The sequence below is a fragment of the Exophiala viscosa genome (genome assembly GCF_022695815.1).
Source record: "Exophiala viscosa unplaced genomic scaffold EDD37scaffold_6, whole genome shotgun sequence".
In the NCBI taxonomy this organism is placed as follows: Eukaryota; Fungi; Ascomycota; class Eurotiomycetes; order Chaetothyriales; family Herpotrichiellaceae; genus Exophiala; species Exophiala viscosa.
The window spans coordinates 1387229-1414515 of record NW_026944358.1 but is presented as its reverse complement, the minus strand read 5'-3'; the positions used below and the strand labels follow the sequence as shown (position 1 = coordinate 1414515).

The 27287-nt window shown below is 50.5% G+C and overlaps 12 protein-coding genes across 12 annotated transcripts; 7 read left to right on the top strand and 5 right to left on the bottom strand.

The window, feature by feature from the left end:
* The first annotated feature begins 211 nt into the window (after positions 1-211).
* EDD37DRAFT_695239 (major facilitator superfamily domain-containing protein) lies at positions 212-2336 on the top strand. The gene is made up of 4 exons (XM_062820102.1): positions 212-620; positions 673-1213; positions 1272-1968; positions 2022-2336. Exons 1-4 carry the CDS (start codon positions 373-375, stop codon positions 2180-2182), a joined length of 1647 nt encoding a protein of 548 aa, XP_062669808.1. The 5' UTR covers positions 212-372; the 3' UTR covers positions 2183-2336.
* A 286-nt stretch (positions 2337-2622) lies between these two features.
* On the bottom strand, positions 2623-4201 carry EDD37DRAFT_666614 (cytochrome P450). The gene is made up of 5 exons (XM_062819277.1): positions 3514-4201; positions 3412-3463; positions 3078-3365; positions 2902-3010; positions 2623-2847 (listed from the first exon to the last, which is right to left on the bottom strand). The coding sequence occupies exons 1-5, from the start codon at positions 4028-4030 to the stop codon at positions 2692-2694; spliced, it is 1122 nt and encodes a 373-aa protein (XP_062669807.1). The 5' UTR covers positions 4031-4201; the 3' UTR covers positions 2623-2691.
* Positions 4202-5565: 1364 nt separating this feature from the next.
* EDD37DRAFT_682204 (uncharacterized protein) lies at positions 5566-7346 on the top strand (the record flags this gene model as incomplete). The annotated part of the gene is made up of 5 exons (XM_062819789.1): positions 5566-5830; positions 5907-6529; positions 6600-6821; positions 6851-7009; positions 7075-7346. The coding sequence occupies 5 exons, from the start codon at positions 5566-5568 to the stop codon at positions 7177-7179; spliced, it is 1374 nt and encodes a 457-aa protein (XP_062669806.1). The 3' UTR covers positions 7180-7346.
* Positions 7347-8141: 795 nt separating this feature from the next.
* On the top strand, positions 8142-10420 carry EDD37DRAFT_695236 (fungal trichothecene efflux pump; the record flags this gene model as incomplete). The annotated part of the gene is made up of 9 exons (XM_062820101.1): positions 8142-8282; positions 8346-8427; positions 8486-8673; positions 8729-9003; positions 9042-9172; positions 9229-9300; positions 9351-9532; positions 9602-9905; positions 9958-10420. 9 exons carry the CDS (start codon positions 8142-8144, stop codon positions 10218-10220), a joined length of 1638 nt encoding a protein of 545 aa, XP_062669805.1. The 3' UTR covers positions 10221-10420.
* A 1479-nt stretch (positions 10421-11899) lies between these two features.
* Positions 11900-13374, top strand: EDD37DRAFT_658281 (uncharacterized protein; the record flags this gene model as incomplete). Its single annotated transcript, XM_062818960.1, has 3 exons — positions 11900-12038; positions 12094-13000; positions 13086-13374. 3 exons carry the CDS (start codon positions 11900-11902, stop codon positions 13372-13374), a joined length of 1335 nt encoding a protein of 444 aa, XP_062669804.1.
* Positions 13375-14201: 827 nt separating this feature from the next.
* EDD37DRAFT_682194 (uncharacterized protein) lies at positions 14202-14876 on the top strand (the record flags this gene model as incomplete). Its single annotated transcript, XM_062819788.1, has 2 exons — positions 14202-14567; positions 14619-14876. The coding sequence occupies 2 exons, from the start codon at positions 14202-14204 to the stop codon at positions 14874-14876; spliced, it is 624 nt and encodes a 207-aa protein (XP_062669803.1).
* A 1420-nt stretch (positions 14877-16296) lies between these two features.
* Positions 16297-18020, bottom strand: EDD37DRAFT_682192 (cytochrome P450; the record flags this gene model as incomplete). Its single annotated transcript, XM_062819787.1, has 3 exons — positions 16297-16494; positions 16558-17017; positions 17080-18020. 3 exons carry the CDS (start codon positions 18018-18020, stop codon positions 16315-16317), a joined length of 1581 nt encoding a protein of 526 aa, XP_062669802.1. The 3' UTR covers positions 16297-16314.
* Positions 18021-18469: 449 nt separating this feature from the next.
* On the bottom strand, positions 18470-19883 carry EDD37DRAFT_658280 (uncharacterized protein; the record flags this gene model as incomplete). Its single annotated transcript, XM_062818959.1, has 3 exons — positions 18470-18888; positions 18944-19247; positions 19305-19883. The coding sequence occupies 3 exons, from the start codon at positions 19881-19883 to the stop codon at positions 18470-18472; spliced, it is 1302 nt and encodes a 433-aa protein (XP_062669801.1).
* Positions 19884-20094: 211 nt separating this feature from the next.
* Positions 20095-21164, bottom strand: EDD37DRAFT_632989 (Alpha/Beta hydrolase protein). The gene has a single exon (XM_062816758.1). The coding sequence runs from the start codon at positions 21122-21124 to the stop codon at positions 20276-20278; it is 849 nt and encodes a 282-aa protein (XP_062669800.1). The 5' UTR covers positions 21125-21164; the 3' UTR covers positions 20095-20275.
* Positions 21165-21299: 135 nt separating this feature from the next.
* EDD37DRAFT_632988 (carboxylesterase-like protein) lies at positions 21300-23464 on the top strand. Its single transcript, XM_062816757.1, has 5 exons — positions 21300-21597; positions 21650-21922; positions 21990-22165; positions 22220-22587; positions 22635-23464. The coding sequence occupies exons 1-5, from the start codon at positions 21434-21436 to the stop codon at positions 23244-23246; spliced, it is 1593 nt and encodes a 530-aa protein (XP_062669799.1). The 5' UTR covers positions 21300-21433; the 3' UTR covers positions 23247-23464.
* A 405-nt stretch (positions 23465-23869) lies between these two features.
* EDD37DRAFT_695231 (uncharacterized protein) lies at positions 23870-25133 on the top strand (the record flags this gene model as incomplete). The annotated part of the gene is made up of 4 exons (XM_062820100.1): positions 23870-24051; positions 24104-24240; positions 24291-24577; positions 24630-25133. 4 exons carry the CDS (start codon positions 23870-23872, stop codon positions 25131-25133), a joined length of 1110 nt encoding a protein of 369 aa, XP_062669798.1.
* Positions 25134-25211: 78 nt separating this feature from the next.
* EDD37DRAFT_695230 (cytochrome P450) lies at positions 25212-27278 on the bottom strand. The gene is made up of 3 exons (XM_062820099.1): positions 26920-27278; positions 25761-26863; positions 25212-25694 (listed from the first exon to the last, which is right to left on the bottom strand). Exons 1-3 carry the CDS (start codon positions 27052-27054, stop codon positions 25280-25282), a joined length of 1653 nt encoding a protein of 550 aa, XP_062669797.1. The 5' UTR covers positions 27055-27278; the 3' UTR covers positions 25212-25279.
* Between the last annotated feature and the right edge of the window lie 9 nt (positions 27279-27287).

Below are 27287 nucleotides of genomic sequence, written 5' to 3'. Positions count from 1 at the left end.
CAACCGGGTTACGATGTTCCTGTCAGCATGCCGCTTCAACACGGCCTTGTCGTGGTAATCGGAAAGTGGGGATGTGGAGTGAACTAAACTCCCCTCAAAGCGCATGGGATTCTCACTGCCCCCTGGATCAGAGGATGTGGAGAGGCGCCCACAGGTGTGATGAATTCTGGGGGAATTATTGAGGCAAATCCTGCTAACTTGGTCCCCTCGGGCAACCTGCTGGGCCCAAGGATTCGCTGAACTAGCGGGGTGCCCGTGGGGTGCCCGGGTGCTCTGTGTGTGTATATTACCTGACGATTCCCCTGTCAACGTTAATGCTTTGCTGCACTTTGTCGCTCTTCATCTCAAAATCTTTGCTCACAAGTCGTCAAGATGGGGTTCGGTATTCTTGAGCCAAAGCGACGAATGGATCATGTCCCAGGCACTACATTCCTGGATGATCATGATGTTCCCTCCATCGTGAATGCTACCCACCTGAAGAAGGGTACGGGAAGGAACTCCCACATTGTCCTCATTCCTCAGCCATCGAATGACCCCAACGATCCATTGAACTGGCCCTTGTGGCAGAGAGATGGAATATTGCTACTAACATCAAGTTGTACGCTCATCGTGATTGGAGGGTGAGCTTATCCTTTCGTGCACGTCATTTACCTCCAGGCTGACCATGTGTAGTTTTGGCCCGATCTTGTCTCCGATTGCCATTCCACTGATTGAGGAATTCAAGATCAACTTCACACAATATGGACTTTTGAGTGGGTACTGTCTCTGCGCAACCGGTGCTATCGGTATTTTTATCGCCTCATTTTGCCGCAAATTCGGTAAACGTCCTGGATTAATCTTCTCGATGGCTTGCGCTTTTGCTGGTTCGCTCTGGGCAGGTGCCGCTAGATCATACGGTTCATTCCTGGGAGCACGGGTTGTACAAGGTTTCGCATGCTCATTCTTTGAGTCCGTCATGTATGCTATCATCGGAGACCTCTACTTTGTGCACGAAAGAGGATTACGCATGGCGGTTTTCGTTACCTCGTTATCCGGAATTTCCAATATCCCAGTCCTGGTGTCTGGAAAGGTGGCCGCGAATCTGGGTTGGCGCTGGATCTTCTGGCTCCTTTCCATCTTTGTTGGAATCCTTTTTCTACTTTGTCTCTTGTTCGGATGGGAGACTGCATACAACCGCAACCCCCTTTACGAGATTGATCAATCTTCGCAGGATGTAAGTCGGACTCGGAAAATTCACGAGTCCTAATTGCTAACCCTTTTCCGTTCTGCAGAACCTACAGATTCTTGAGCAAGTCGAGGCTTCTAAGGCGGAGCATCAGGAAGTTGAAAACAACGGCAACACCATGTCCAGAACCCGGACAGGTGACGATTCGATCATGCGCAGAGAGTCGATCTGGCACAGAATGCTGCCCTTCCACGGAACTTACAGTGAGACCTCACTACTAAAATTGCTTATCCGACCTTTCCTCATCATCATCAACCCCGCCGTCATCTGGGCTGGCATCACGCTCGTGTTCCCGGTGCTCTGGGTCGTGGGTATTTCAGTTGTCCTGGCGGAGATTCTAGCAGGACCACCCTATAACCTGGGCACGACGGATATTGGCTATCTTTCCGCAGGACCAGTTGTCGTTGGCATTCTCGCCAACCTCTTTTGTGGTCTCGTTTCCGATCCACTTGCAAAGTGGATGAGCCGACGCAATGGTGGTATTTACGAGCCTGAATTCCGTCTCTTCCTCATCCTGGGTCTTGCGATATTTGCTACCATCGGCTATTTCTGCTTTGGCAACCTGATCACGCAAGGCACCAGTGTGGTCTGTATCGCGATAATCTATGGCATAATCGTTGGCTCAGGCCAGTTTGCCGCAGTCACCGTGGGTGCCTATATGGTCGATGCATACCGCGATATCAGTATCGAAGTTTTTATTATTACGATGATCGTCAAGAACTTCATGTTCTACGGGTTCACCTGTGAGTTGTTATGATCCTTTGCACTGACGAGCTCGTTGCTAATTGAAAAACAGACTTTGTTAGTGACTGGGTCGTAGCTTGGGGTCCGGCGAAGATGTTCAACGTCATCGGAGGTATTCAACTGGCACTGTGTACTTTGACCATCCCTCTCTATTTCTATGGCAAACGATTGCGAGCCTGGTGGCATGCTCACCCAGCATTTTCCAAGCTCTGAGGAACTAGGTTTGCGATGTTTGCTGATGTAGATTTGGGAAAGGCAAAAGCATATCTAAGAATAGCTGAAGCAGAACATTGAATCGGAGGAAACTACAGTCACAGATCGTCAAGGCAGATTGTCCCTGAGTGAAAGAGACAGTTTTCGGCATCGGATATTTAGCTGAGCTCCTCAGCTTTGCCAGACATTATTACTATAAATATGGCCGCGAGCCTGTTTCCCAGAAAGGCGCACCAAAATATGGTCATTTAACTAAATTGTCTCAATACCAGGTGCTTTTACTGGGTGATTATATATAGTGTATGTTTCAAGGTCTAGGATAGTAAACTGTTCGATTTGCTACCGCACTACGATAATTTCAGTATAGGTTGCCTCTCAAATATTGCGGCTATCTGGATTAAGGATTGGGAGGTGCAATAATCATATAATAATTAAGGTGAACCAGATATGATGCGATAGCTAGAGACATCCACGATGACTCGGGTGACTCTAATAGTAAATCACGTGATCTACTTAGCACTGTCAAAGCCCCTCCGTGTAAGACGTATATACATCTCGTTCTGTGATGCAAACCATGCAGAGCAGACCCGCCAAGGGTGCTCCTTATTGACGATCTCATAGTCAAAGCCTCGGATAAAGCGAGCGATAAGAAGCTGGACTTCCATCTGATTTCCGTAAGTATAGCTTAGATGCATAGAGGTTCACGGAAGCAGACATACCAATGCCAGATTTTTGCCCAGGCAAGCACGGGGACCATTACCGCCGAAGGTCATGGAAAGGAGCTCCATGCGACGGGTCTGGATCTCGTTCTGCAGCCATCTTTCAGGCCTGAACTCTTTCGCATCATCGCCGTAAATGCACGGGTCGCGGTTTGGGCCATGGGACTAATGCTGACGCTGTAGCCTTCCGGAACATAGAATTTGCCGTCAATCGTAAGGCCACCAACGGACTGTCGCGTGGAAGTTGCCAGACAATAGAGGGCCAGAGCCGTGCGGACTCCTTGATGACAGCCTGCAGGTATGGCAAAGTCTGAGTCTCTTTGTACATGATCTGTCTGTCCGGCTCTCGATCCCCGCAAAAATCGTCGATCTCTTTTCGCAGGGTGGCATAGACTTTAGGACTGGTAGCAACATAGAACAAGCAAGCTCGCATTAAGATCGATGTGGTATCCCCACCTCCACCGCTGCACCACTGTCAGTCACATCAACTCAAAAGGCCAGTGGTCTTACATGACAGAAAACATTTCGGCAATGATCTCGTCGTCGTGAGCGGGCGTGTTGTCTGCACGCTTCATGTTGAGCCAATGCTCAAGCAAGTCCGCGCGACGCCACTCCGATCAGCCTTTCGAGCTTGTAATTGGCGCGCTGTATAGTCGGCGAACGTCGTGGCTGGGGGTGGACCGAGAGCTGCGACAAGAGGGTTCAACACGAGGCGCCACTGTCCCCACAGGTAACCGATTCGACTGAAGATCTTGAAGCCTGAGAGAATATCCCCTCTGAGGTTTAGCACGTCGGACTCGGTCGCCATGTGACCAAACATTGCTCCGTAGCCCAGCTCCCCAATCACATCAAAGGCGAGTGCGTTAGTCCAGTTGCCCATCTCCACGGTTTTGCCTTGTGCTTCGAATTGGGACATTTTGGACATAAAAACGTCCATGCAGCTTTGGATGTAGGTTTCCATAGTGACGAGACTTGTGACGGAGAACATATGTGACACTCTTTTGCGCAAAAAGCCATGCAACTTTCGGTCACGGATGGCGAAAAAGCCTCGCGCGGCACCAGGGATAATCCAGACATTGTACCACCAGCTCTTTGGAGTATTTTGGCGGTGAGAGTAGAGGGCTTTCATGGTATCTTCATCCTGCACTGAGATCTCGTTGGGGATATCCTGACCGCCTTGCCATATTTCTCGTGGAGTTGAACAATGTCTTCATGCCAGTCACCTTTCCAATACCGCCATGTTCGCCACAGCCCGTTGATTCGTGCAAAGAATGGCCCTGGCACATTTCGCATAGGATGCAGCCACAGACGGTAGAGGCTCAACAAGATTCAAAATAATGAGACGAGGCCGATAGCTCCATAGAACAATGATCTTGGGTTTCGGACCGCTGTTGAAGCGTGAGATAATTCATTGGCAGATCGTCTCAATGTCTGCTGGAAGAGCGTAATAAGCAGAGCGTCGCTTGCTTCGCCATACATGAGTGCCTGAATTTCAGGTTCGTGGAGCGCTGACATTGTCGTCTGAGAAAAATGGATGGCAGGAAGGGAGGGAGGACCGATGAGGCCGCGATAATTTTGCGTAGGATGGGCTCGGTCAAATATGCTGCACGCATTTGTCTCTGGCGGAGGTGATGTTGACTTTGGCTATTGACGCTCGCTGGGCACCAATAATCGATGCCTCCTGTCTTCGTAGACTTGGGCTGCTCCGGTATGCGTAAAAGCTTTTGACCCCACGTCCTTGTGCGACAGCTCGCACCCACCTTCATTGTCCCACAGCACACAGCTCCCTCCAAAGGGTAATTCGCAAGAAGCCTGGTTGACCTAGTGTACTGGGCCACAGGGACAGAAGTTGGGTGTATCGGGGTGTGGCAGAGCAATTCTGAGAAGGCGTGCAAATTTCCCCGCAGGTCAACCAGCCCCGTCACCCCCGTCAACCCCCGTCAGGCCCCATCATAACCCACGATTTCCCCGGGTCAATCAGCGCCCACTTCTGTCCCAGAACTTGCTTCATCCCAGCATCCCTAGATTTCACCTCGGACGGACCCAAGCGAGCAAGACGTAGCTTGCCTGCTTGCCGTGGTCGTCGAGGGAATATGCGTGCGCGCAGGAGAGACGCCCAGCTGTAGACTCACGTAGTGATCGATCTGATCGTGATCGAGACCGCTCGAGAGCAGAGCAGCCTCGGTGGTATTCTAGGATCCGCTGTAGCCCAAAACTCCTTGCTACCTATCCCAATTACAGTATATGGCACCCAGCGGTAGGGCGCTCACTGCAGATGGAAATACAATCCTTTGCGTCCGCTCCCAGTTAGGCAAAAATGTCAACATCCCCAAGTATATCTTATGTCGAGCCACCTGTCCGGCTTCTTTCGAGTTTTCCAATTGTGAAAGATCCATCCAAAGTTCGCAATAACAAATTCACCGAAGAAACCTCTCTGCCCATACGTAGCCATAGCCCTCGGCAGGCCCTTGCGGGGTATCCGGGCTTGGCAGGCAGTGACTACGTATTGCATCACTGCTGAAGTTGCTGGATCGTCCTGATTGCACCAGACGACGTAGCACGACGACTGATATCCGGCGCATCAACTCAGGCCGTCGTCTTTTGGTTCTAGACCCCTGTTGCCAGCGGTGTCTGGGCTGGCTTGTTCTCCTGAGGTGTCCTGCGATGTCCCTAGACCTCTCGTTTCTAGGTCTGGCGGCCGATGGTAGCGCAAACCAGGCACCACTACAGCACATACCCTCACCCAAGCCTCCAAACGCGGCGAAAAAGAAGCGCAAAGAGCCCGCTGAGCAGCGTTCCTCTTCGCAGGAGGCCAGAATACGGACACCAACAACAGGTACCAGGGTGACTTCTCGACGAGATTTCCGATGCACGATGTGTGATCGTGCCTTCGCCCGGGTCGAACACTTGACCAGGCACGAACGTGCTCGTTAGTACAAGCCATAGCAACTCGCGCTGAACTCCCCGACCACCACGCCGACCAGCAAACTGACCATGCATATCAGATAGCAACGAGAAGCCCTTTGAGTGTCGATTTTGCAACTATCGGTTTTCCCGCAAAGACTCGGCCCGAGTCCACCTCAAGCGATATCATAAGGAACATATTCCGCCTGATGGCGAGTTTCCCGCGTCCGATATCTTGAAGATACAGACAACTGTCGCAGTCATCCCGGAAAGCCAGTCATCTGATATTACTCTGAATGATGTGACCAAAGAGCAGCCTGGACCTGAAACGATCCCTGGTTCTTCTGACAGCCATGCGCCGTTTGGGAGCAAACACATCGACACTTTTACAACGGCGCAGTGGACATTTCCTTTCGAGTTCAATGGATTATACGACAACTTTGATTGGCAACAGAGCCTCACAGTTCAAGATCTTGAATTTACGTTGCCGGCTACCAATTCTGCAGCTATCGATACACTGGGCAGGCCAATTACCAATAGTTCCCACAGGGCGATCGACGAAGCTGCTGCACCCAAAATGCCAAGGCCTGGAATAACAATATTGGATCCATTACCTTTGAACGCCAGCGAGATTCACCTCTCCGGACCTGTACGAAGGGAATGGTTTGAGATTACTGAGGCTAAGAGGATGGATCTGGTGGAAGCGATAAGCAACGCGAAGATGGTGAGTCGGGGAGGAAGGCACAATTTTGCTAGTTTCGAGCCACTAACATCACTTCAACAGGGCGAACTAGGAAACGATATGCCGTCATGTCTGGCATTTGGGCGATATATATTGCGACCTTTCTCGAGGCCGTGCTGCCAAGCATTCCCTGCATCCATGCCCCTACGTGGCACGCAAACCAACAGCCCTGGGCTTTGTTACTTGCTATAGCCACCATAGGCGCGACCTGCTGCGGAAATGTGGACACAGGTTCATCCTATATCAGGCCGCCCGTCAGCTGCTCTTCAATCATGTGAGTCTGCCCATCGTTCTCCTCAACAGGCTTCTCTAACGTTCAAGATTGAGCACTGCGGTTTGCAGCAGGAGGAACAGCCTATATGGGTGACTCAAACCCTGTTGTTTGTCATGATCTTTGGGGCTTGGAGTGGCAAATCCGCTACTCTTCACGAAACGGTGACAAGTCAGTCACTTCTCGCCAGCGTAAGTTTATGATGACCGCTATCCTCTCCAGTCTCGGGTTGCTCAGCTGAAAACAATGACGACAGCTTGTTCGGTCCGTTTCATCCCTTGACGAAGCCCTCGGTCGCCACAACCCAAACCAAGAGCCGTTGTGGGAATCCTGGGTCGCAGCCGAAACCATCATTCGGTAAGGTGTCGCCAGCTTGTTCGTGAGCGTGCCTCGATTGTCACTGACCAACATGGGACGAAACTTTCAGTCTTCATCTTCTTCAGCCAATTGAACCTAGCTTTGAGCATGCCATACGTTCTCCTCAATAGCGAAATGGACATCGACTTGCCCTGTGCGGAAGAACAGTGGAGTGCTCCATCTGAGGACGAATGGACAAAGTGTACAAAGGATGCGTTTCAGTATCCGGCAAGCTTTAGTGAAGTGCTTTCGAACTTGATGGCGGAGGACGATTTGCCTCTTGTCAGATGCAGTCAATTTGGGTGTTTGATCATGCTGCATGCACTCCTGCAGTAAATGTGGCATACAAAAAACACACGAGGTGGGCGCCATATTCGAATGAACAGCTTTGCACCTTCGAGCAGACGCTGAGTCGATGGCAAGCCCTGTGGGTGGCGGATGCTCGCTCAACGAAGTCGCTCAATGTCTATGGAGCACTTTCTCTCGACTCCAATGCCTTGCTCAAATGCGTCTACTTTAGGCTTTATGCAGACCTTGGTCCACCAAAACCTGGCCTTCTCCGGGAGGAACACAACGTTGCCGTGGAAGCCTGCGCAAATTTCGTCAAGCATGTTGCCAGATCCACTCGCAGTACGAAGGCCGCGCTGTACGCCATTCACGCGCTTCTGTTTTCATTCAAAGCAGGATCCACATGGAGCAGTGGACCCGGCAACACGCCCCGCCATAAACTTACCCCGGAGTGTGGGATATTCTAGAGTTTGAAGGACAGGTCCGCCGGGGGAATGTGGGGCGACGAAAATGTTCAAAGAGACGCACAAGTAAAGTAAGATATGGCCTTGAAGGGCAGAAGCTTCAAGTATACATTTGATATATCTCTCTCTTCACCCTTTACATTCTTCCCCTACCAACCGTTGATCATGGCCTCCAATCATCCTGGTCGCCCCAAACAGTCCTGATTCAATCAAGATGGGTGCAGTGAACAACGTCGAAGACGTGCAGAAACTTGAAGACACCCCACTCGAGGGAGACCACGGCAGGCTGGGGACTACCGCTGAAGAGTTGCCTGTGGCGTTCTGGAAAGACTGGAAGATCATGGGCTCCCTTCTTGTATGTGTACCAGTCCCGATCACCGGTGCAAAGGTAATGGCGACGGACTGACTTGTCATACAGGCGTTTGCGCTGGGTTATAACTCCGCCTACTGGGTTTTCGTAATGCCATCCAACGGCCTGCTTGTGATTGTCGCAGACCTCGGTAGGTGTCGTTCTAGTCCCGCGATCGGCCATGGTTGCTAACACTTTACGTGATCTAGGTGGAGGCTCAGACGCAATCTGGATCGCCACCGCGGGCACGCTATGCCAGACCATCGCTATCGCGATCGTCGGACGATTATCCGACGTCTTCGGCCGTCGGTGGTATTTCATCTTCTTTAACGTGCTCACTTTGGCGGGCATGTTATTCGCAAGCCAAGCGAAGACGGTGAGAATGCTGGCGGGTGCGGTAAGTCACATTTTACGAAGCTTCCCACGCCATTCTAATATGACCATATGCATAGGTTGCTCTTACTGGGTTCGGCTCTTCTGCGCAGTTGATTGGGGCCATTGTCGTGGGTGAACTGCTGCCCAACAAGCACAGATTCTTGGTGTATGGGATCATGACTGTCCTGTTTGCACCAGTGACAGCGCTCTTGCCCGTTATAGATACTAGCCCAGCTATCGGCGAATCCAAGTCCACTGGGATATTAACCACGCGCCAGGGCGGAAACTCATCACCTCGACCGGAGCTAGCTGGAGGTCGATCTACTATCTACACGCGGGAATGCCGTTTGCCGTTATAGTGTTGCTGTTTTTCTGCTACCACCCACCCAGATTCGAGAACCTTCATAAGCGCCACTCGCGCCGTGATCTCTTAAAGAACTTGGACTACGTGGGATTCACCATCTTTACGGGCAGTACGGCAGCGTTGTTGGTCGGGCTTTCATGGGGTGGATCGGCACATCGTGAGTGAGAACGAATTATACGTCTAGAAATGAGGTTTGCTGACCGAAGAGACAAGCTTGGAAATCTGCGGCCGTCATTGCGCCCATCGTGCTAGGCGGGGTTGGATGGATAGCCTTCGTTTTCTGGGGTCAGGCGCACACATTCAGTTGACCCGATGTCAGGGCTGACTTCTCGCAGAACTTTCCGGCATCCCCGAAGTACCCCTGATTCCGCTGGCCATGCTGAATAACCGAGACTACTTTTCTCTGTCGATCATATCAGCCGTCGATGTGATGCTCGCTTATTCTCTCAACGTAATCTGGCCTCAACAATTGTCCACTGTCTTTGGATTGGACACAACCTCAATCGGCTGGAATAGCGTAAGCTCTATCATTCCGAAGCAAAGGCACAAATGCAGCCCGAGCTGACCGAGAATCTACTATGTGTAGTGCACCCTTACCGGAGGGCTCCTATTGGGGCAGCTCCTCGCCGGTCTCTTGGTTCAACCGCTCGGCGAGCTGAAATGGCAGCTTGTAGTGAGTGCAGTGTTGATGACCGCATTTGCTGGTGGACTGGCAGCCTTGGACGTGACTCGAGTTCAAGGGCTCGTCCTCACACTACTTGCTACCACAGCCTCGGGCTATCTGGAAATTGTTACACTTGTCGGTAGTCCTATGGTCATCAACCCGGACATCATGGGCATAGCTATTGGTGCCCAATCAACGCTCCGCGGTCTGCTCGCAACAGTTGCAAGTAAGCTGGCTTCCATACGGGCAATGCTTTGGGCTCTTCTAACTTGCAGTAGTTACCATGTATTCAACGATTCTGAGCAACGAAGCCGACAAGGGCATCGTGAAGTATGTGGTTCCGGCTGTTGTCGAAGCTGGACTTCCTCAAACATCCGTCACTAGTCTTTTGCAAGCACTGGCCCTTGGCGATCAAGCCTTGCTTGCAAAGGTGCCCGGTGTTACACAGTCGGTCATTTTGGTCGCAGTTGCCGCAACCCGTGTGGCGTACATGCATGCTTTCCAGATTGTTTACGTGTCCGCGATACCCTTTGGAACTTGAGCTATTGTCGCTTCACTCGTCGTTGGACGTAGAAGCTTGGATGTTACGCTGACCTCAGAGGTCTCACGAAAAATGCACGTCCGCAACAAGGACAGCAGTGATGTGAAGGCGTAGATGGAAGGGTCGGGCTTCAGATGTGGGATGCGGAATCTACACCGGAAGATGCACAAAAAGTCTGGGGGATGCTTCGATGCATGGGACGAGCCCCGGTTGGGTGGGCTGTACGTAGCACAAACACTTTGCACGGAAATCATGAGGGGTGACGGGAGTCACCTTGTCGCAACTATTGCTGCTTGTTGGCAATTGACAGTCCTCGTCGTCCTGCGTTAGATCTTCCAACCAAGAACATCATTCACCGCGAGCTGCCATCCCATTTTTGCCGTAGGTCCAGGTCTCCGAATGCAAAATTGGACGCCGAATTGATGTCACGAAAGTGGAAGGATGAGATTTTATGAAGGGAGTAGCTGCATTCGATATGGAACCTGACGATCCGTACCCCAACCCTCGCGCCTCTCGTGTCTCTTACGCGATCTTAAAGAAAAGATGACATGTGTACTCCAGCAACAATTGGAAGGCGTTTGTCAACACGTTTCTTGGAGTCAAATAACCCCTTCGCTACTGGGTTGCCAGCAAGAGAACGCCACGTGGTGGAACCCCCTAGACTTTGCGAATAATGCGGCGAAGCTACGTGCAAAGTGCCATCAAGCATGGATAGTCAACGCGTCTTGATGCAGTTCCTGGGAAGACAAAGCCGCAAGCACGGCGGGCAGGAACTGACCTCACTAGGTTTTAACCCGGTTTGTGGGCTTGCAAAACGATTAACCTAGCGAGAGTCAAAGTGACCGTCCAAAGCCTGCTATGATCGCTGGACGCCAAATCAGCCCCTGAGTTGAGAGCCTCGTCAAATAAATTCTTGGGTGCGAGGGAACCCACAGTACGGGTGAGCTCAAAGAAATCGAAAGGACAAAACCTGCCAGTTTGTCGAATTGATAGTGGTGGAACGCTAGTCACCGAGTGCACCACGGTTGTGCGTCGAAATCCTAGTGGCTAGCCCTCGTGGAACAGGTTCTAGAATTCGAGACCAGAATTTCTTCCTGGCTTTCTAGGTACGCGGAGACAGACTCTGCTGGCGACTTTTTATCAGTAATTGAATAGGTTGTCAGGTTTGGTATTTACGATAAAGGGTCTTCTTTGGCTATCTTAAACAACCTTTAGGCCGATAGGAAGACTGTTATGTCACAATACCACAACAGACTCGACCCCACACAATTGACCTAGCGCTTTCGGTGTCTTATTGGCAACCTCGAACGCTACCCCGTCACAATCCCACAAGTACCCCGTCATCGAGGATCATTCGCTGAAAGCAAAACTCGGGGTTGGCGAAATAAACGCCAATCCACACAATCCATTAGTATCTGGTCGCTGTATGTGGCTCGTTGTATTTTGCAAACATCAGGGGAAGATGAAGGCAATTCCTGTATTGTTACGGAAGTGTCAAAGTCCCTTTAAAGCCGAAAGCTGCACTTTGATTTTCCAACCCAGATGAGCCTCAATCATACGCCACAGAAAAGTCACACGCAGGGTGATCCTACATCGATCCTTGAAGTGCCCATACCACAGTCAACATGATCCAGAAAGTCAACCCATTGATGCCCGAGGTACCAGACTGTGAGGCTGACATGTCGCGAGCATCACCTACTGGTATCAAAGTGATCGTCATTGGTGCGGGCTTTGGTGGTTTAGCTGCCGCAATCGAATGCATTCGCCAGGGGCATGAAGTCGAAATCTTTGAGCAAGCACCCGAGTTCCTCCCACTAGGTAACGCCAGCATCATTCCAGGTTCTCTGTCTGCCACAGCTAATTGGCGTTGTAGGCGACTTAATTGTCCTCACACCTAATGGAACGCGGATTGTATCGACATGGGATGACGTTCTCCCCAAAATCATGCACCAGTGCTTGTGGGTAGACGCCATGGAGATCCATCGCGCAAGCGGCGAGTTGCTGCACAAGCAAGAGTGGCAGAACTCCTACCAAGGAGCCCCCTTCTGTATGGGACAGAGAAGCTTTTATCAGAAAACACTTGTCGACTTTGCCGAATCTCTGGGAATCAAGATCCATCTCAACACCCGTGTCGAAGAACATTTTGAAACAGAGCACAAAGCTGGCATTATTGTCGACGGAGTCAGACACGAAGCAGACGTGCTGATTGGCGCGGACGGCATCCGGAGCCGCTGCAGAACGTTTGTCACAGGACAGACAGATGATCCTCAGGGTTCCGGATACGCAGTCTTTCGAGCTTGGTTTCCCTTGGACCAGGTTAAAGACCCTATCATTGACGAATGGAAGGATTCGGGAAAAGACGAATACCATCTCTTCATCGGCGAGGATCTTCATGCGTTCATCCTCACTTGTCCCACGCTCAACATGGCTGTTTACGCTTTCACACACAAGGATACATTCGACGCGAAAGAGTCTTACACGCAAATCGATCATGTCTTGCAGGCAAGCGAAGGCTGGGATCCCAGATTTCGAGCGTTCGTCAAAGCAACTCCAGAAGGCCGGCTCGTTGACTGGAAGTTGCTGTGGAGAGATCCTTTCCGGCCGTGGGTGTCCAAGGGCGGTCGGGTGATCATTGCTGGCGATGCTGCACATCCTTTCCTGCCCACTTCTGGAAATGGAGCAGTACAGGCCATCGAGGACGGCGCATCGATTGCATATGTGCTTCGCCGTGGTGGTCGAGAGAACATCCCCCTTGCATTACGTGTCCATGAGGCTTTAAGGTACGTCTTGATAGTTGCAGCTCGGGACAAGTCAACGCGGGCACTAATACTCGGTTTTACTGCAAAGGCTAATTGTGTTGTACAGGTACGAACGAGTTACTCTTAGCCAGAGGATTGGCTTCGAAACTCGTCATCGTTTTCATAAAACCAAGTGGGAAAAGTTGGCGGAAGATCCCAGTGCTGTCAACATGCCTCAACCAGCATGGCAGTATTCGCATGATCCAGTACAATACGCCGCCGAAAAGTTGGATGAAGCAGTAGCCGACGTTTTGGAAGGGAAGCCACTACAATCAACGAACGTCGCGCCGGGACATGTGCACAAGGATTGGACTGTAGCAGAGCTCATGGCCCTGGGAAGTGAGACCATTGATTAGTAGACAGACTGCACCTTGTTAAATAGAAAGTCCACTCTTAGTCTAGACGATGACATTTCTGAGCGGCATGAATAGCTAAAGAGTTTTCTGCCAGAACTGTTCATGATTCAAGTGAGCAAAATTTCAAGAGGAAAGGGGACTGCATTGGAAAATTGAGGTGCAGCGTGTAGGAATTCGGTTCGGCAGGCCCCTGCACGCCCCTTTCACACAGGGTGCGTTACAATAATTGATGCAATTGGCGCTTTGCCTTCTATCAACTTCATGTCTTCGGCCAATCCATTATGCCTCTGCAGTTGTCGCCCGTGCCCGATGTCTTCTTCTTGTCGATCATCAACGTTGCCAGGTCTAGGGTGTCAGAGGTTTTGGTTACCCTCGAGGATGTCCAGCCGAGGAACGATCTATAAGAGCCTTTCGCTTGCTTTCCCATCCCCTATTTGCATTGAATTGGGTGTGGAGGGGGTTTGGCGGGGATGGCCGTTAGTTCGGGAAGGCGTACAGCGATAACTCCGCAAGATATCTAACACCGAGCGTGAGCCCCATCAACAGAGGTCGGTGTGCTCTTTACCCCGTCAGCTCTGCCCCAATCGAGTCTCAGCCTTGCTTTATGGACGTGTTTTGCGGCGGAGTGACCTTCAAGCCATCGCTGGCCTTTAAATTGGCCACGTCAAAGTCATCCTCGCCTCCTGGCGATATCAGCAAGGCCCCAACTCTAGAGTAGAGACGTCGGCAAACTCTTTTTGTCACTGCTTGAGGCACATGAGTCCTTGATCTACTCCATCACTACTCGGCAACATCCTATTAGCCTTGGTGCTAATCGACCCAGCGTCATGGCGAAGCTTCCTTGGGAGCATACGCCCCCTTACCCCCAACTGGATCTCAACAAAGCTCAAGAACAAGGACTCTTGACTCTGCCACATGGCATCCAGATCTGGCATGCCATCTTTGGTGTACCTCTGAAAGAAACACTAGCCGCGGGAACTCTACGCGTGGTTCTTCTGACCGGAGGCATCAGCCATAGTGGCCATTATGGGTATCAAGTGGATCATTTGAGCCCCAAGCATACGGTCATCTGTTTTGATCATCGGGGTCATGGGCGGACTCCTTTGGGGGACGACACGTGGATCACTTATGATAAGTTGACCACGGACTTGCTGGCTCTTCTCGATGTCTACCAGATTCCCAAAGCTGCGCTTGTAGGATGGTCAGATGGCGCGATGGTGGCTTGAAACGCGTTGAGGCTGCAGGTATCCCGAGTTGACCGGATTTTCGCTTTTGGAGGCATCGATGACTGCGACAAAAATGAAGGTGACGCCATCGACGAGCTAGACAGCCTCAAAGAGTATTTCAACATGTCTCAAAAGGAATGGCTGAAGCTGAACCCTGGTCAAGACGACAACAACAACTTTATGCCCTATTACAAACTTTGGAAGCGAGAGCCAAAATGGACTTCGGAAACTTTCAAAGACGTGCCCGTCCGTGGAGAAGACAACGAGCTCCTATAGTCTGGGTAGCTGCGGCTGATCATGACGACTGGATGCCAGACCATGTCACAGCGAGGGTTCGTGGCTTGCTCCGAAATACGAGCTACGTAGAGATCCCAAGCTCGTCACACATCGCATTTGTCCAGGTTCCGGACATCTTTAATCGGATCCTCGACTGCTTTCTGGAGGATAAACGAGGTTGAAACATAGTTCCGCATTTTCTGACGAGAATCCCAATCCTTGCGGTCAAAAGTTGTCTTCATCTTTCCATTGTTCCTTTATTCCAGATCACATGCAACTCTTTAGCGAACGAAGTCCTGGTCCAGACTTGTCGGCTGGGTTCTGAGTTGGAGGAGAGCGATGAATGCCTCAAGACCTTACTATATGATGTCTGTAGCACGGACAGCAGACTAGACCGCAGCGGCGTTGTACTGGGGGCGTAGGATAGAGGGGTATTTTCACGTGGTTCGTTGCCTATACGAGCGAAGGTGGATTGACCAGGGCTTCCCGGCGCTCAGCCGTACTTAAGCCATAGAATCACTTAGGTATCACGTTAGGCGCAACGGGCACCCTAATAGGCATGCTTAATAGAAATCTACTCTGGGGGCGACGGGCGCCTGGAGTAAAATGACACATGAGCTTTATCAAAACGTGATATTACCGGTTCAACCTCCTCTCGGCGACCTTTGAATTGACCCTGTGTCCCAACAATCTGCGTTATTGAGGTCAACTCAGTCATCGTCGCCTTAGCTACGTGCCATTCGCCCCCAAAAACCAAGTCCAGCATCCATTGTCTATATTGCAAACGCATACCAGCACGTGAGTAGGTGACGAGTAAGGCGATGAAGTGGGAGAGCTTTGCAGGACGACTGCGGGGACTATCCGAGGTCTATGCAGACCTTGTCTTCCTTTCAGGACCTCTGCATGCAGGTTCAGCTGGATGTAACCAAGAGGGAATCTTAGCCGTCTCAAACTGAATTCTTGCCTTAATACTTATTGTGCATTGGCCAAGCTCCAAGCCATGCTGTCTCGCATGTGGCATGTGGCATATGTGGTTGTGGCATGTGACCATGTGGCATGTGGCATGTTAGCATTCGAATGAGAACCTTCCTTCCTGCTTGTCGTCATTAGCAAGCACGGGTAATAGATCAAAATTAGCCGAGCACCCAGCCGAGGCTGTGGGCTGCCGACTAATGGAGAGATGGTTGACACGATGAATGGCATGGAATCTGAAGTTTGGATGATCGCCCTCGTGCTTTTTTGGAAACTATCCACGCTATCTCAGTCTGCCCGCCCCAACATTCGCATTCGCTAAACCCGCGAGCAAGGGTTGATCTGGTTACAATCCAAAACCCATCACAGAAAAGACAGCTATCGAGACGAGGTGCTTAACAAGATACTGCGAACACAGGGTTTGGAGATGCAGGTTTATATTCTTGTCCAGCCCCTGGATTTCCCTTTATTCTGCTTCCATGGACGTGACTTCACGGATTGAGCGGTTTTTCCGAAATGTAATCCTCATGTGTTGATCATGTTGGTACGCAAACCAGTAGGTTGTTACCCTCCAAGGCTTCGACTTGTCCACGTATTCGAAGTCAAAGTTGCGCATGAATTGTGCCAGAAATTTGTGTAGCTCAACCTATGCAAAAGTGTTAGACTGGCACGCGGCGTTGGTATGGGTCTAATGTGGGAGTTGACGAACCAGTGCGATATTTCGTCCAATGCACATCCGTGGACCATTACCTCCGAAAGTCATTGAACTGGTGTCGAGGTACTTTGTTCTTGCTTCGCCTTGTAGCCAACGCTCAGGACGGAATTCATTAGCATCAGGACCCCAAATGTCCTTGTCGCGATTTTGTGAAATGGGGCTGATGCCCACTGGAGTTCCAGCTGGGATCGACTTGCCTCGAACCTCAAAGTCTTTTGGTGCATGGCGTAACAGTTGAAACACGATCGAGGGAAATATTCTGGTGGCTTCTTTGATGACAGCCACAAGATAAGGGATCTCTTGAGTTTCGTTGTACTTAATAGGGCGGTCCAGGCTCTTATCCTCGTAATACTTGTCGACAGCTCTCTGCGTCTCCCGATACGCCTCTGGGTTGAGCGCGAGGTAGTGCAAGCATGCTCGCATGCCGATCGACGTGGTGTCTGCACCAGCTCCGCTGCCCATCAATTAGTCTCGTAATGCCTTGAGAGCCCGGGCTGAAAGATCCTGGTCACTTACATCAGATTCATTGCTTCAATAAGAATTGCCTCGAAGGCTGCAGGGCCCCCATCCGCGGCTTTCATTCGGCAAAAGTGAGTAAGAAGGTCATCTCTTTTCGTGGTCTCGATGGTTTGCAATCGCTTTCGAATCTGTTCTGCAGTCCAGTCCCGGAAACGTGAAAATGTGGGCGGCGCCCCCATAAATGTCTGCAGCTTTTCCATGAGTGGGTTTTGAAGAATCCGAGCTTGTCCAGGGAAATGACCCAGATTAGACAAGACAAAGAATGCGTCAAAGATGGTTTTCCGAAGCCCTCCTACGTCCTTTTCCGTCCACAAATGGCCCAACTGGCTTCCGTAGCCCAACTCGCCAACTGTGTCGAAGGCAAAGGCGTTGGTCCAGACGGCCATGTCGACCACTTCACCAGCCTCCGCCTTTGCTTTCAGCCGGTACAGGAGAAGATCCAAGACGACTTGGATATACTTCTCGTACCGAAGGACAGACGACATAGAGTATGCCCCTGCGAGTCGTTTCCTCAAGAAGGCGTGTTGCTTTTTGTCCAGCTCCGAAAACAATTGAGGAGCTGTCCCTGCTGGGTCCCAAACCGAGTACCAGTCTGTCTTTCGGGCATTGTGACCATGTCCGTATAGGTTCTTCATTGCATGTTCGTCGACAATTGAAAGCTCATTTGGAGCAATCCGCACGATTCTCCCATATTTCTCGTGAAGTTCGACGACATCAGCATGCCAATTACCATCAACATACTTCTTGCTTCGCCATAGCCCAGTGACTTTGGCGGGGAGTGGTCCCGGAAATCTTGAGAGCGGATGGAGGAACAGACGATAAACAATAAGAAGCAGGGTACTCGCTCCTATGACCACGAAGCTGGCAAGGACGTAGAACGCGAACGTTCTCCCTACCAAGAGATGCCTTAGCCCTTGAATAGGTGTACTGAGATCCATTCTGTGTCACTTGGGTAATGCGAATTAAACGATGTCCGCGGCAATGAAAACTACTAAATATACCAGATGTCAAGACCGAGAGGAATGGGGATGAATAATAGACCTGGCTTGTCGAGCTACCCCTCGCAGAACTGATCCCCACAGTCTCCTCCACAGGACAGATGGGGGCTGTCCTAGACTGTGGGAAGATGGGTGAGGGCAAGACGAAATCCCTGGCCACGGATTGTGAGCACTGCAGGGTGCCACGGGTGCTCTCCCGACCACCCACATTGGGCCATATAGGGTTGAAACATTATTGCTCTCTCATAGGGGAATTGAGCTTGTGAGCGCCCATAGTCTACCTCGGATTGGAATATCTGGCAGTCACACTATTGACCGCTGAAGGTGACTGCTGCGTTTGAATATAGTTCAACTTGATTTTGTCCAGTACTCAGAGCCTCTCTGAAATGTTATTCTGGTACGCTCCCCGCTGCTACAGCTGAAACTGACACTGGTTTCTCTGGCTTCGGAGATTTTTTTTCTCCAACATTCGACGAGTCCTTGTAATACTGGGTGAAGTCGTGCTTGATCACGTTTATTCCGTTGAGGAATTCCTTCTTCGCCTCAGGGTCATCTTTGACCTTATCAATAGCTTGGAAGAATTCGTCTCTTTGCATGATGGTCTTTGGGTCTTTGTCGTGCATCCGCACGATGTTCGAACTCGAAATCGGATTGATGAACTGCTCATACTTCTCGCGACGTATTTGGTCATACTTGTCCAGGATAGAGTCTTGTGCCTTGTTTTCGTATATTCCGACCAAGCAATCAAACAATCCTCCTACATCAACGATGCCGCCAGTAAGACCAAGGCCTCCAAATGGGTTGCACACTAAGATAACATTAGTAGGTTTCATGATTTCGTAGCTTATAAAAGCATCGCTTACGATGAGCAGCATCTGCTGCCAGAATAAATCTGCCCACTCTCATCGATTTAGCTAGCCTCTGGTGGACTTTGTAAGGACTGAAATTCGTGATACGGTACTGGTCGGGCTCTGGGTGCCCCGGAAGCATGGTTCTGAACTTTTCGTCCCGATTGGCGAGCAGATCATCCTTCGTAAGGCCAACCTGTTCTCCATAGCTGACGCGCCACATCCCGTCCGTCGAGATTCGTGACGCCATGTACCAATGTACCGGATCGATGATGAAATTGGCATCCTCATATCCATACTTGTAGAAGTCGTAATACACCTGGAATTTGTAAGCAACTCTAGCCCTTCTTTTCACATCAAACAGTCGAGTACTTACATTGGTTGCTACGACTTGAACGTCCCAGGTCTTACCTGGAAACTCCCAGTCTCCAAACAGCATACGTCGGATCTTGCTGTTTGCGCCATCACAACCCACAATGTAGCGTGCTCGAAGGTTTCGCTCGCCGGTCGGCGTTGAAACAGTGATAGAGGCCGAGTCCTCATCCTGGGCGGAATTGATGACCTCGTGGTTGAACAAGATCGTCGCATTTGGTTGCTGCTTGACCTTGTTGTAGAGAATTTGTCCCAGCTTGTTCAGCGGAAGGCATACCATTTGGTCTTCGTCACCTTCGGTCAGTGAGTGATCCAGGCCGGTCAGTTTTGTCCCGTCAAGTAGTCGCCAACAAATGGTGTGCGGGTGAAAGCCCGCTTGGCCCATCTCTTCAACGACACCGGCTCGCAACAACTCCGCCATGGCAGGAGCGGCATAGTGTGTCGCTCGAGGCTGCTCATCCAACTTGTCGCTTTTCTCGACGAGGACGACCGGCACTCCTTTTTGAGCGAGTAGCTGGGTGAGCAGGAGTCCTGCGGGACCTGCACCAACAACAATGACCCAAGCGTCGAGTGATTCTGCCATCTTTTACGTTAGTGCATGCAATAATGTGAAGAAAATCTACTGTGTCAATGATTCTTTTCTACTTGTGTTGCAAATATAGTTCTTCGATCGTTTTCAGATGATCAAAGTAAAGGCGCCGTCGCGCTCTCCACATAACAACGTGACTTCCACAACCTTGCTTGTGGCGCGTTGCACCACTCCCAGGGGGGTTTGTAGGTGGGGGTTTGCCCATGGCACCGATGCGTCGTAAGAACAAATTGGCCTGGATATGTTCTCGATCGTGTGGAACTTTCGTGTGGTTGTGGTTTAGTGACTAGAAACTGGACCGCCTCAAACGCTGCTAAGAAGGACGCTGATGATCTAGAGGCTCGAGCTCTGCTCCAGATAAATATGATATTTCGATGGTTATTCAGCTACGAGGAACTCGCACGTAGACCGTGCAAAAATTTGAGGACCGCGGCCTGACACTCCGCAGCCATTTCAACATAAATCTCGTGCCCTTTTCCATTAATGACAACCATTTCCGCATTTGGAATGGCCTCCTTGATACCCCTTTGCTCCTCTAGTTTCGTGGCTGCGCTGTTTGCTGGAGCCAATATCAACACGGGAATTTTAATGTCCTTCAGATATGGCCTCGAGTCCAGCGTCGATAGAAAGATAGCATATTTTGCCAGACCCTCCGCAGACGAAACTGCGACTTGGTCCTTCCACCAAGAGGTATACTCTGGATCTGTGATCGACAGCGTGCCAGGGACTCGGGCTAATGCCTCACCCCAACCCCTTGATCCTACTTGCCGCAACGCTGTTGGCCAATCCTTCTGTCCGAAAGCAAATAGGTTGAGAGCAGCAGGTGGAAGCCAGGTTGGTGACGAGCATATTATCAAAGAGTGCAGACGTTCGGGATGACGCGCTGCCAATATCTCGCCCAACATGCCACTAGTTGACTCGCCTAGAAAGTGCACCCGATCGATCTTTAGTTGGTCAAGAGTGTCGATGATTTCGTCGCAGATAGTCTGGACTGAGTAGTCATATTTAGGATCATCTCCTGTACTCGACAATCCATGGCCACGTAGGTCTCTTCTTATGACCCGATATTGTCTCGAAAGAACAGGCACCCAGTGGTACCAGAATGCCGCGTGACGAGCGAAGCCGTGTTGAATTAAGATGGTTTCGCATGGCTTCCATGGGTCAGTGAAGTTGTCCTCGACAATATGAGACGTCTGGCCATTAGGATGGTGGATCAAGGAGTCTGTAGAGGGCATTGTAATGGATTTGCCTTGACAGAGGTAGTGTAGATTGGTTGCTATGTAGTATGCCGCAAATTCTGCGTGCGTGACCACTTTTGAAGCGACAGAGTGTTCTTGGCGTGGAGGTGGCTTCCCCACATGTCGAACAGCCATGGGGTCAACTTCATCGCGGCCATTCCCCAACAACCACGCCCAGCCTCGAGATGCATATGAGTTCTTAGGAGCAAAAATTGCATCTTACGTTAGATCATATAAAAACACACACAGCTGTTTCCGGCCTTTCATATATCGATCAAGCTGTCCAATCCTATCGAGCCGTAAGACATGGCTCATTACGCCCATCCGCTCCTCGGTCAGATTACCGGGACCTCACACGATGGTGTGAATCGCTTTTGTGGCATTCAATATGCGACCTTGCAAAACCGCTTTGCAAATCCAGTTGTCGCAGAAGGTGATCCATCAGCGGCTCTAGATGCACAAAAACATGGGTTAGTAACGTTTACCGTGTATTCATTGGTTCGGAGCTGAAATCACTCTCAGACCCAGCGTTATATCCCCTGCTCAAGGCTGCGATATGGAGCTCTCCCTGATCCAGCAAACATTGCCGCATGGGAAGGGCTCAATGTCCGAATTGGACGGGCTGAACTTGAATATTGCCTTGCCGGCGAAGCATAGCGGGCGGCTCCCTGTCTTCGTCTTCTTTCACGGAGGAGGTTTCAGCATTGGATCCGGCTCTTGGCCGCAGTATGATCCTGTACGAACCGTTCAATTGTCCATCGAGCAACAAGAACCTGTGATTGGCGTTACTGTAAAGTATGTACTCCAAGCTCGATGTCCTGTACTTGGTGATGAATTGTATGCTAAATGATCGCTCTTACAGCTATCGGCTTGGGGCTTTTGGGTTTCTCTACTCGCAAGAACTCTCGAAAATGGGGATAAAAGCCAACCGCGGACTTCTGGACCAACGGGCCGCATTACAATGGCTCCAAAAGAACATCGACGGATTTGGAGGCGATCCTGAAAAAATCACGGTTGTCGGCGAAAGTGCCGGTGCTGGTGGGAAGATCATAATCAGTAGCATCGATCCTTGCTGACTTTACCACCATTTAGTGTCATGCACTCTTCATCTGCAGTCCGAGAAACCTCTGTTCAAACAAATGATGGCCATGGGTGGGAGTTCCTTACTCATGAAGCCGCTCCCAATGCCGGTCGCAGAGTATGCTTATGGAAGGGTACTTGATGCTGTGAACATCGACACATCGCTTTCCTCGGAAGAGAAGTTGAAGTCACTGCTTGAGATTCCGGCCGAAACATTCTTAAGCAGTATAGGGCCTGATGTGCCACTTCTTGCTGTTCATGACGAGGACTACATCAGATACCCTAGCTCTTTTGCACAGTGGACTCAGCAAGGTGAGCGGAGCCAATATCCAGGAATGAAATGGTGCGACCGTATCATGGTGGGAGACTGCCAATTTGATGTTTGTGTACCCTCTATGGATTCCAGAGCCCTGCTAATCTTTCGCAGGCGAGCATATTCCTTTTCGCAGTCGGGCCGCGGAAAGCTGGCATTGCCGAGGCATTTCGTCAATCGCTGGAGAAATCGTTGAAAGATTTTCCTGATGAGCGAGCCAAGCTCTTGGACACCTATGGCATTGCTACTTCGGTATCGGACGATGAAGATATGCTTAACATTCTTCGCTTCGGCACGGACATTGGATTCTATGCTCCAGCTTTTACGATGGCTAAGGCTATGTCTCGGCGAGCGTTTCTTTATCACTTCAATGAACCGAATCCATGGGACGGTCCTTTCAAAGGCGAGTCAACCCACATACTCGACGTGGCATTCTTGTTCCAGAATTTCATTGAGCACTTGGGCCCTGAGCAGCAGAAGCTATCAAAGAAATTCGGATCGGACTTCATCAATTTCGTTAATGGAAAAGCGCCTTTTGACGTTTATGACGACACGGAGGGAGGTGCTCAGGTCTATGGACCGCCTGTTGTAGGAGGGGCTCAGTATGTGCAGGGCAAGTCTCCAGAAGCCTTTGGTCGCCGAAGCTTCATCGGAAGTCTTGCAGGAAAGACCAGTACTCTGGATCAATTGTCGATCGCGTGGGACACATTTTTGGCAGGTCGCTAGTTCACTGCTTCATCGTTGGTGTCTACTTTGGCGGTCCTGCAGTTGGTGCATATTTCATGGAGCTGACAGTGGGGATCGTCTTAGTGTCTAAAATGCCTCCTGTCGTTATTCGGAAGAGACACGGCTGGCAGTAGATTCGGAGCAAATGCGCCTAGACTAAAGCATTGCTGCAAAGGAAAGGTATAGAAACATTCGTAGTTGGTATCATATTATTCCCCACTTTGGCCGGTCTTGTATTACATGCATACATGAACAGCGTTCGTCAAAAATTCCACAATACTCCAGCATGTCGAATTTTTGGTTGCTATTGCTGATTGCTCCAGCTGGAAATTTCGAGGCAGGCGCTAAACAAGAGAGCATCAGCACCATCCCATGGCTAGCGTGCCTCTGACAGAAGAAGGTCGGGGCTTGGGGCAACCCGCACATGCCGAATCGGCCAATTCCCCACATCCCACTCAATCCCCATTGCGCATCGGACGAAGTTCGAATATGATGTCCAAAGGAAACCTTAAGATTAGAGCTTGCTTTTATCCAAAGGAAACCTCAAGATTAGGGCTTGCTTTGGAAAAGAATTCAAAGTTCGGAGAAGTCTCGCGTATACTATCCCAAGCACGAACCCTCAGATGCCTCACAAGGCTATCTGGGTGAATGGTGATGCCACCCAGGAGATTAAGACAGTGGAGGGAGGATACAAACCATCGGCGGATGAGTTGCTGTTGAAGACAATATGCGTTGGAGTAAATCCAGGAGATTATAAGTATTTACTGCCTTGGACCTTCTCAGAGTTCATCATACTCCAGGACTGGTTGTGTAATAAAAGTCTTCGGAGTGATGGTGCTGACTACTCGACAATGTAGGCATCCAGAGGTTTTTGGGGCCGTCAACACGATTGAAGGATTCGATGTTGTCGGCGAGGTCGTTGAGGTTGGGTCTGAACAGTCCAACTTCAAGATTGGCGATAAGGTTTTGACGTTTACAAGAGGCATTGGACCGCGTAAGTCTTGTTTCTGATAGTCGGCCGATGGTATCTAATGGAGGCCACAGCTGAATGGGGAGGATCTCAGGAATATTTCCTTGCACTTGCCGTGACGACCTGGAAATTTGATGAAAATGTGTTGAGCGAAGAGGAAGCCGCCACCATTCCTTTGACCTCCTGTACAGCTTGTGATGGTCTTTACAATCGAATGCAGCCCCCCCTTCCGCTACCGTGGGAGCAAAAGTGCGACTGGCCAATCCTTCTTTGGGGAGGTTCAAGCCAGGTTGGGATTCAGGCCATACAATTTGCGAAAATCAGTGGTTGCAGCCCGATCATCGTCACTGCATCCCCCCGGGTATGAGGTGGCCAGTTTCCGACAACAATGAGAAGCTAATGCATTTGTACAGCAGCACGATTACCTCAAGAGTTTAGGAGCTGACCATGTCTTTAATTACCGTGACGAAGATGTCGTCAGCAAGATCAAATCTGTCATACCACCCGGCAAGACTTTATCGCACGCTTACGACTGCGTCGGGGTAGATATTACCCCCTTAGAAGAGGCCGTTGCCCCCGGCGGATCAATTATCTTGGCCTTACCGCCCACGCGCCCCAGCCCAAACCACCATGCTGAGATGGCTATCGCTGGGATTATCCAGGATCTGGAGACTTTCAAAACCGAGGACTTCAAATTCCATGAGGGAGAACCTCACGACTCCAAAGGGGCCCTGAGGTTAAGAGCCATGATGGCCTGGACAATGGAACATGTTGGGAAAGAGTATAAGCCCGCCAGGGTCAGGCATTTGTCCGGTAAAGGGATGTACGACGCATTTGAGGCATTCGAATTGATGAGGGCGAACAAAATCAATGCAGAGAAGGTTGTATGGCGTATGTCGGAAACTCCAGGTTTATAGTTTACGAGAGAAATGATACGTCACATGCTTGGTCTTGTTCCATACATAGCACATGCAACGACTTCGATTGATATATGCGTACCATGAGACTACCACAGGAAACAAAAACAAATTCCTGACTAACTCCCAGCCAAAGCCACAATGGGCTAATTGAGCCTAGAACGCTGAATGTTGATACCCTCTTTCTCTGCCGCTTCGAATGTCTTCCGTATCGTTGCAGCATGGCTGGGTGACCTGACAGTGAAATCTGCTTGGAATGGTCTAGGCACACTGAGAAAGCCTCTAATCATCGTTGTGTCTGGTTCGATGGGCTTTCCGTCTGCTCCAATAGGTTTCGTGATTTTGAATCCCCACAAAGTCCGGGCGATGTTGATGTAGAGCGATCTCTCGGCCACATGCACTCCAGGGCACACTCTACGACCCGCGCCGTAAGTAAAATGATCACGCTCATAGGGATCGTTCACGTTGATGTACTCGGCCGCGGAGAGTGGTTTGTCGAGATATCGTGACGGGTCGAACGTTTCGGGGTCTTTGTACAGCTCCGAGTTCATATGGATAGCCCTAGAGGAGAGGGTGAACGAATAAGTATCTAGTTCAGCCTCAGTGAGTTATAGGGACATCACTTACCACCAGTTCAGCATGACGACAGAGTTTTTCGGAATAAAGTAACCCTCATACCAGTCATCGTCGGTGGTATAGTGAGGCATTCCAAATTTGTTCACGGCCCGCCACCGAAGCGTCTCTTTCACTAGAGCCCTGACGTACGGAAGGTCGGCCTCGTCCTCCCATGTAGGCATACGAGAGCTGCCGATGACTCGATCGATTTCTTCTTGTGCCTTTGCCGTTGCCTCTGGGAAGAGGAGCATCGCAAGGACAAAGTTGTTCAGAGTTGTGCTTGTGGTCTCCGAGCCTGCCTCAACAAGGCCACCGCACATGTAGGCGGCTTGCAGATCATCGATACCGTGCTTCTTTGGATCGGCGAGGTAATAGTCTTTGCAAAAGCATTCTGCCACAGAGCCATCATCCACTCCCTTCTTCAGGGCCTCCCAAAGCCCCATGTAGACTTGACTATCGTAGGCAAAGACCTTTTCCGCATGTGAGCGCCAGTTACCCAGAAGTTGCTGAGGAAGTTTTGCTAATGAAGGGAAACTGTCCACTGCGTGCGCCCCGGGAGCTGTCATCTCCGTTAAGTTGTCGAGGACAGTGTAGATTTGCTTCACAAGAGGATGGTCCCATTTCGGAAGTCGGTAGCCATAGGTAAGCAGCATAACCACAGAGGCACTGTACCGACGATTGTGTTGGTAGAACTTCTCCGGTGAATCAATTAATTCGACCATGAGCTGCTTCGATTCAAAGTCCTGAATGGGCTGATATTTGATTGCACTGTTGGCATTAAGCAAGGCATGGCTTGACTTTCGTAGGTTGCGCCAGGCAGGCCCGTAATTCATAAACAGCTGTCGCTTCCCACCACTGGCGACATCTTGAGCAAATGGCGCAGGTGAACGCGACGAATAAATATTCGACTTCTTGTCTAAACAATCCTTGACCGCTTTGGGAGATGACAGCCAGATGTAATCGGTTCCACCGATTTTGGTGTAGAAAATATCTCCAAACCGTTGATGCCAATCTATCGCCTTGGCTCGAACGAGTTCCGAATCTGCAAGGTCGAGAAGGTTGCCAATGAATGGATAACCCTTGGGGCCGGGCGGTAGATTCTTTCGTCGACTGTCCTGAGCGATAGAGTCAGCTGAGAATATCCTCATTTCAGATTAGGGTCCAGACGTACCTTCCAGGTGGAGGGTGTGTTGTGCAAGTACAACGACAGAAGACCCAACGGAACAAGCAGGATTGAGAGCAAGATGAGCTTGCTCGATACTGCGGCGAGGTCGCCCAGCTGGGCTGACGAAAGTGACAACATCATGTCGTTCACCTAATAACGATCGCTACTGACCATGACAACAGGGAGTTGCTGTTTTTTCTATCATAAGAGCATAACTCCCGTGGGACATTACCGGATATGATTGTTGTACTCCATGTGTTCTTCCGTAATAAGAAACACCACATCCTGGATGTGTGGGTGGTAGAGCTTACCCCATAAAGGCAAAGGCGAAAGAAGTTCTTTAGCGGGTTACCCCCCAAACCCCTTGCCGCAGG

What these genes read in the sequence shown, in the direction of transcription:
- EDD37DRAFT_632988 (XM_062816757.1), top strand. Translation starts at nt 21,434, where the DNA reads ATGGCTCATTACGCCCATCCGCTCCTCGGTCAGATTACCGGGACCTCA. An exon ending in CGGCGAAAGTGCCGGTGCTG is followed by an intron (nt 22,166 to 22,219) that starts GTGGGAAGATCA and finishes ACCACCATTTAG; the next exon opens with TGTCATGCACTCTTCATCTG. An exon ending in TGGGAGACTGCCAATTTGAT is followed by an intron (nt 22,588 to 22,634) that starts GTTTGTGTACCC and finishes AATCTTTCGCAG; the next exon opens with GCGAGCATATTCCTTTTCGC.
- EDD37DRAFT_695230 (XM_062820099.1), bottom strand. Translation starts at nt 27,054, where the DNA reads ATGATGTTGTCACTTTCGTCAGCCCAGCTGGGCGACCTCGCCGCAGTA. An exon ending in ACACACCCTCCACCTGGAAG is followed by an intron (nt 26,864 to 26,919) that starts GTACGTCTGGAC and finishes TCTATCGCTCAG; the next exon opens with GACAGTCGACGAAAGAATCT. An exon ending in GTCGTCATGCTGAACTGGTG is followed by an intron (nt 25,695 to 25,760) that starts GTAAGTGATGTC and finishes CCTCTCCTCTAG; the next exon opens with GGCTATCCATATGAACTCGG.
- EDD37DRAFT_695239 (XM_062820102.1), top strand. Translation starts at nt 373, where the DNA reads ATGGGGTTCGGTATTCTTGAGCCAAAGCGACGAATGGATCATGTCCCA. An exon ending in ACGCTCATCGTGATTGGAGG is followed by an intron (nt 621 to 672) that starts GTGAGCTTATCC and finishes GACCATGTGTAG; the next exon opens with TTTTGGCCCGATCTTGTCTC. An exon ending in CATGTTCTACGGGTTCACCT is followed by an intron (nt 1,969 to 2,021) that starts GTGAGTTGTTAT and finishes ATTGAAAAACAG; the next exon opens with ACTTTGTTAGTGACTGGGTC.
- EDD37DRAFT_666614 (XM_062819277.1), bottom strand. Translation starts at nt 4,030, where the DNA reads ATGAAAGCCCTCTACTCTCACCGCCAAAATACTCCAAAGAGCTGGTGG. An exon ending in AGCTCGAAAGGCTGATCGGA is followed by an intron (nt 3,464 to 3,513) that starts GTGGCGTCGCGC and finishes TGAAGCGTGCAG; the next exon opens with ACAACACGCCCGCTCACGAC. An exon ending in ATGTTCCGGAAGGCTACAGC is followed by an intron (nt 3,011 to 3,077) that starts GTCAGCATTAGT and finishes GAAAGAGTTCAG; the next exon opens with GCCTGAAAGATGGCTGCAGA.
- EDD37DRAFT_632989 (XM_062816758.1), bottom strand. Translation starts at nt 21,124, where the DNA reads ATGCCCTCTACAGACTCCTTGATCCACCATCCTAATGGCCAGACGTCT.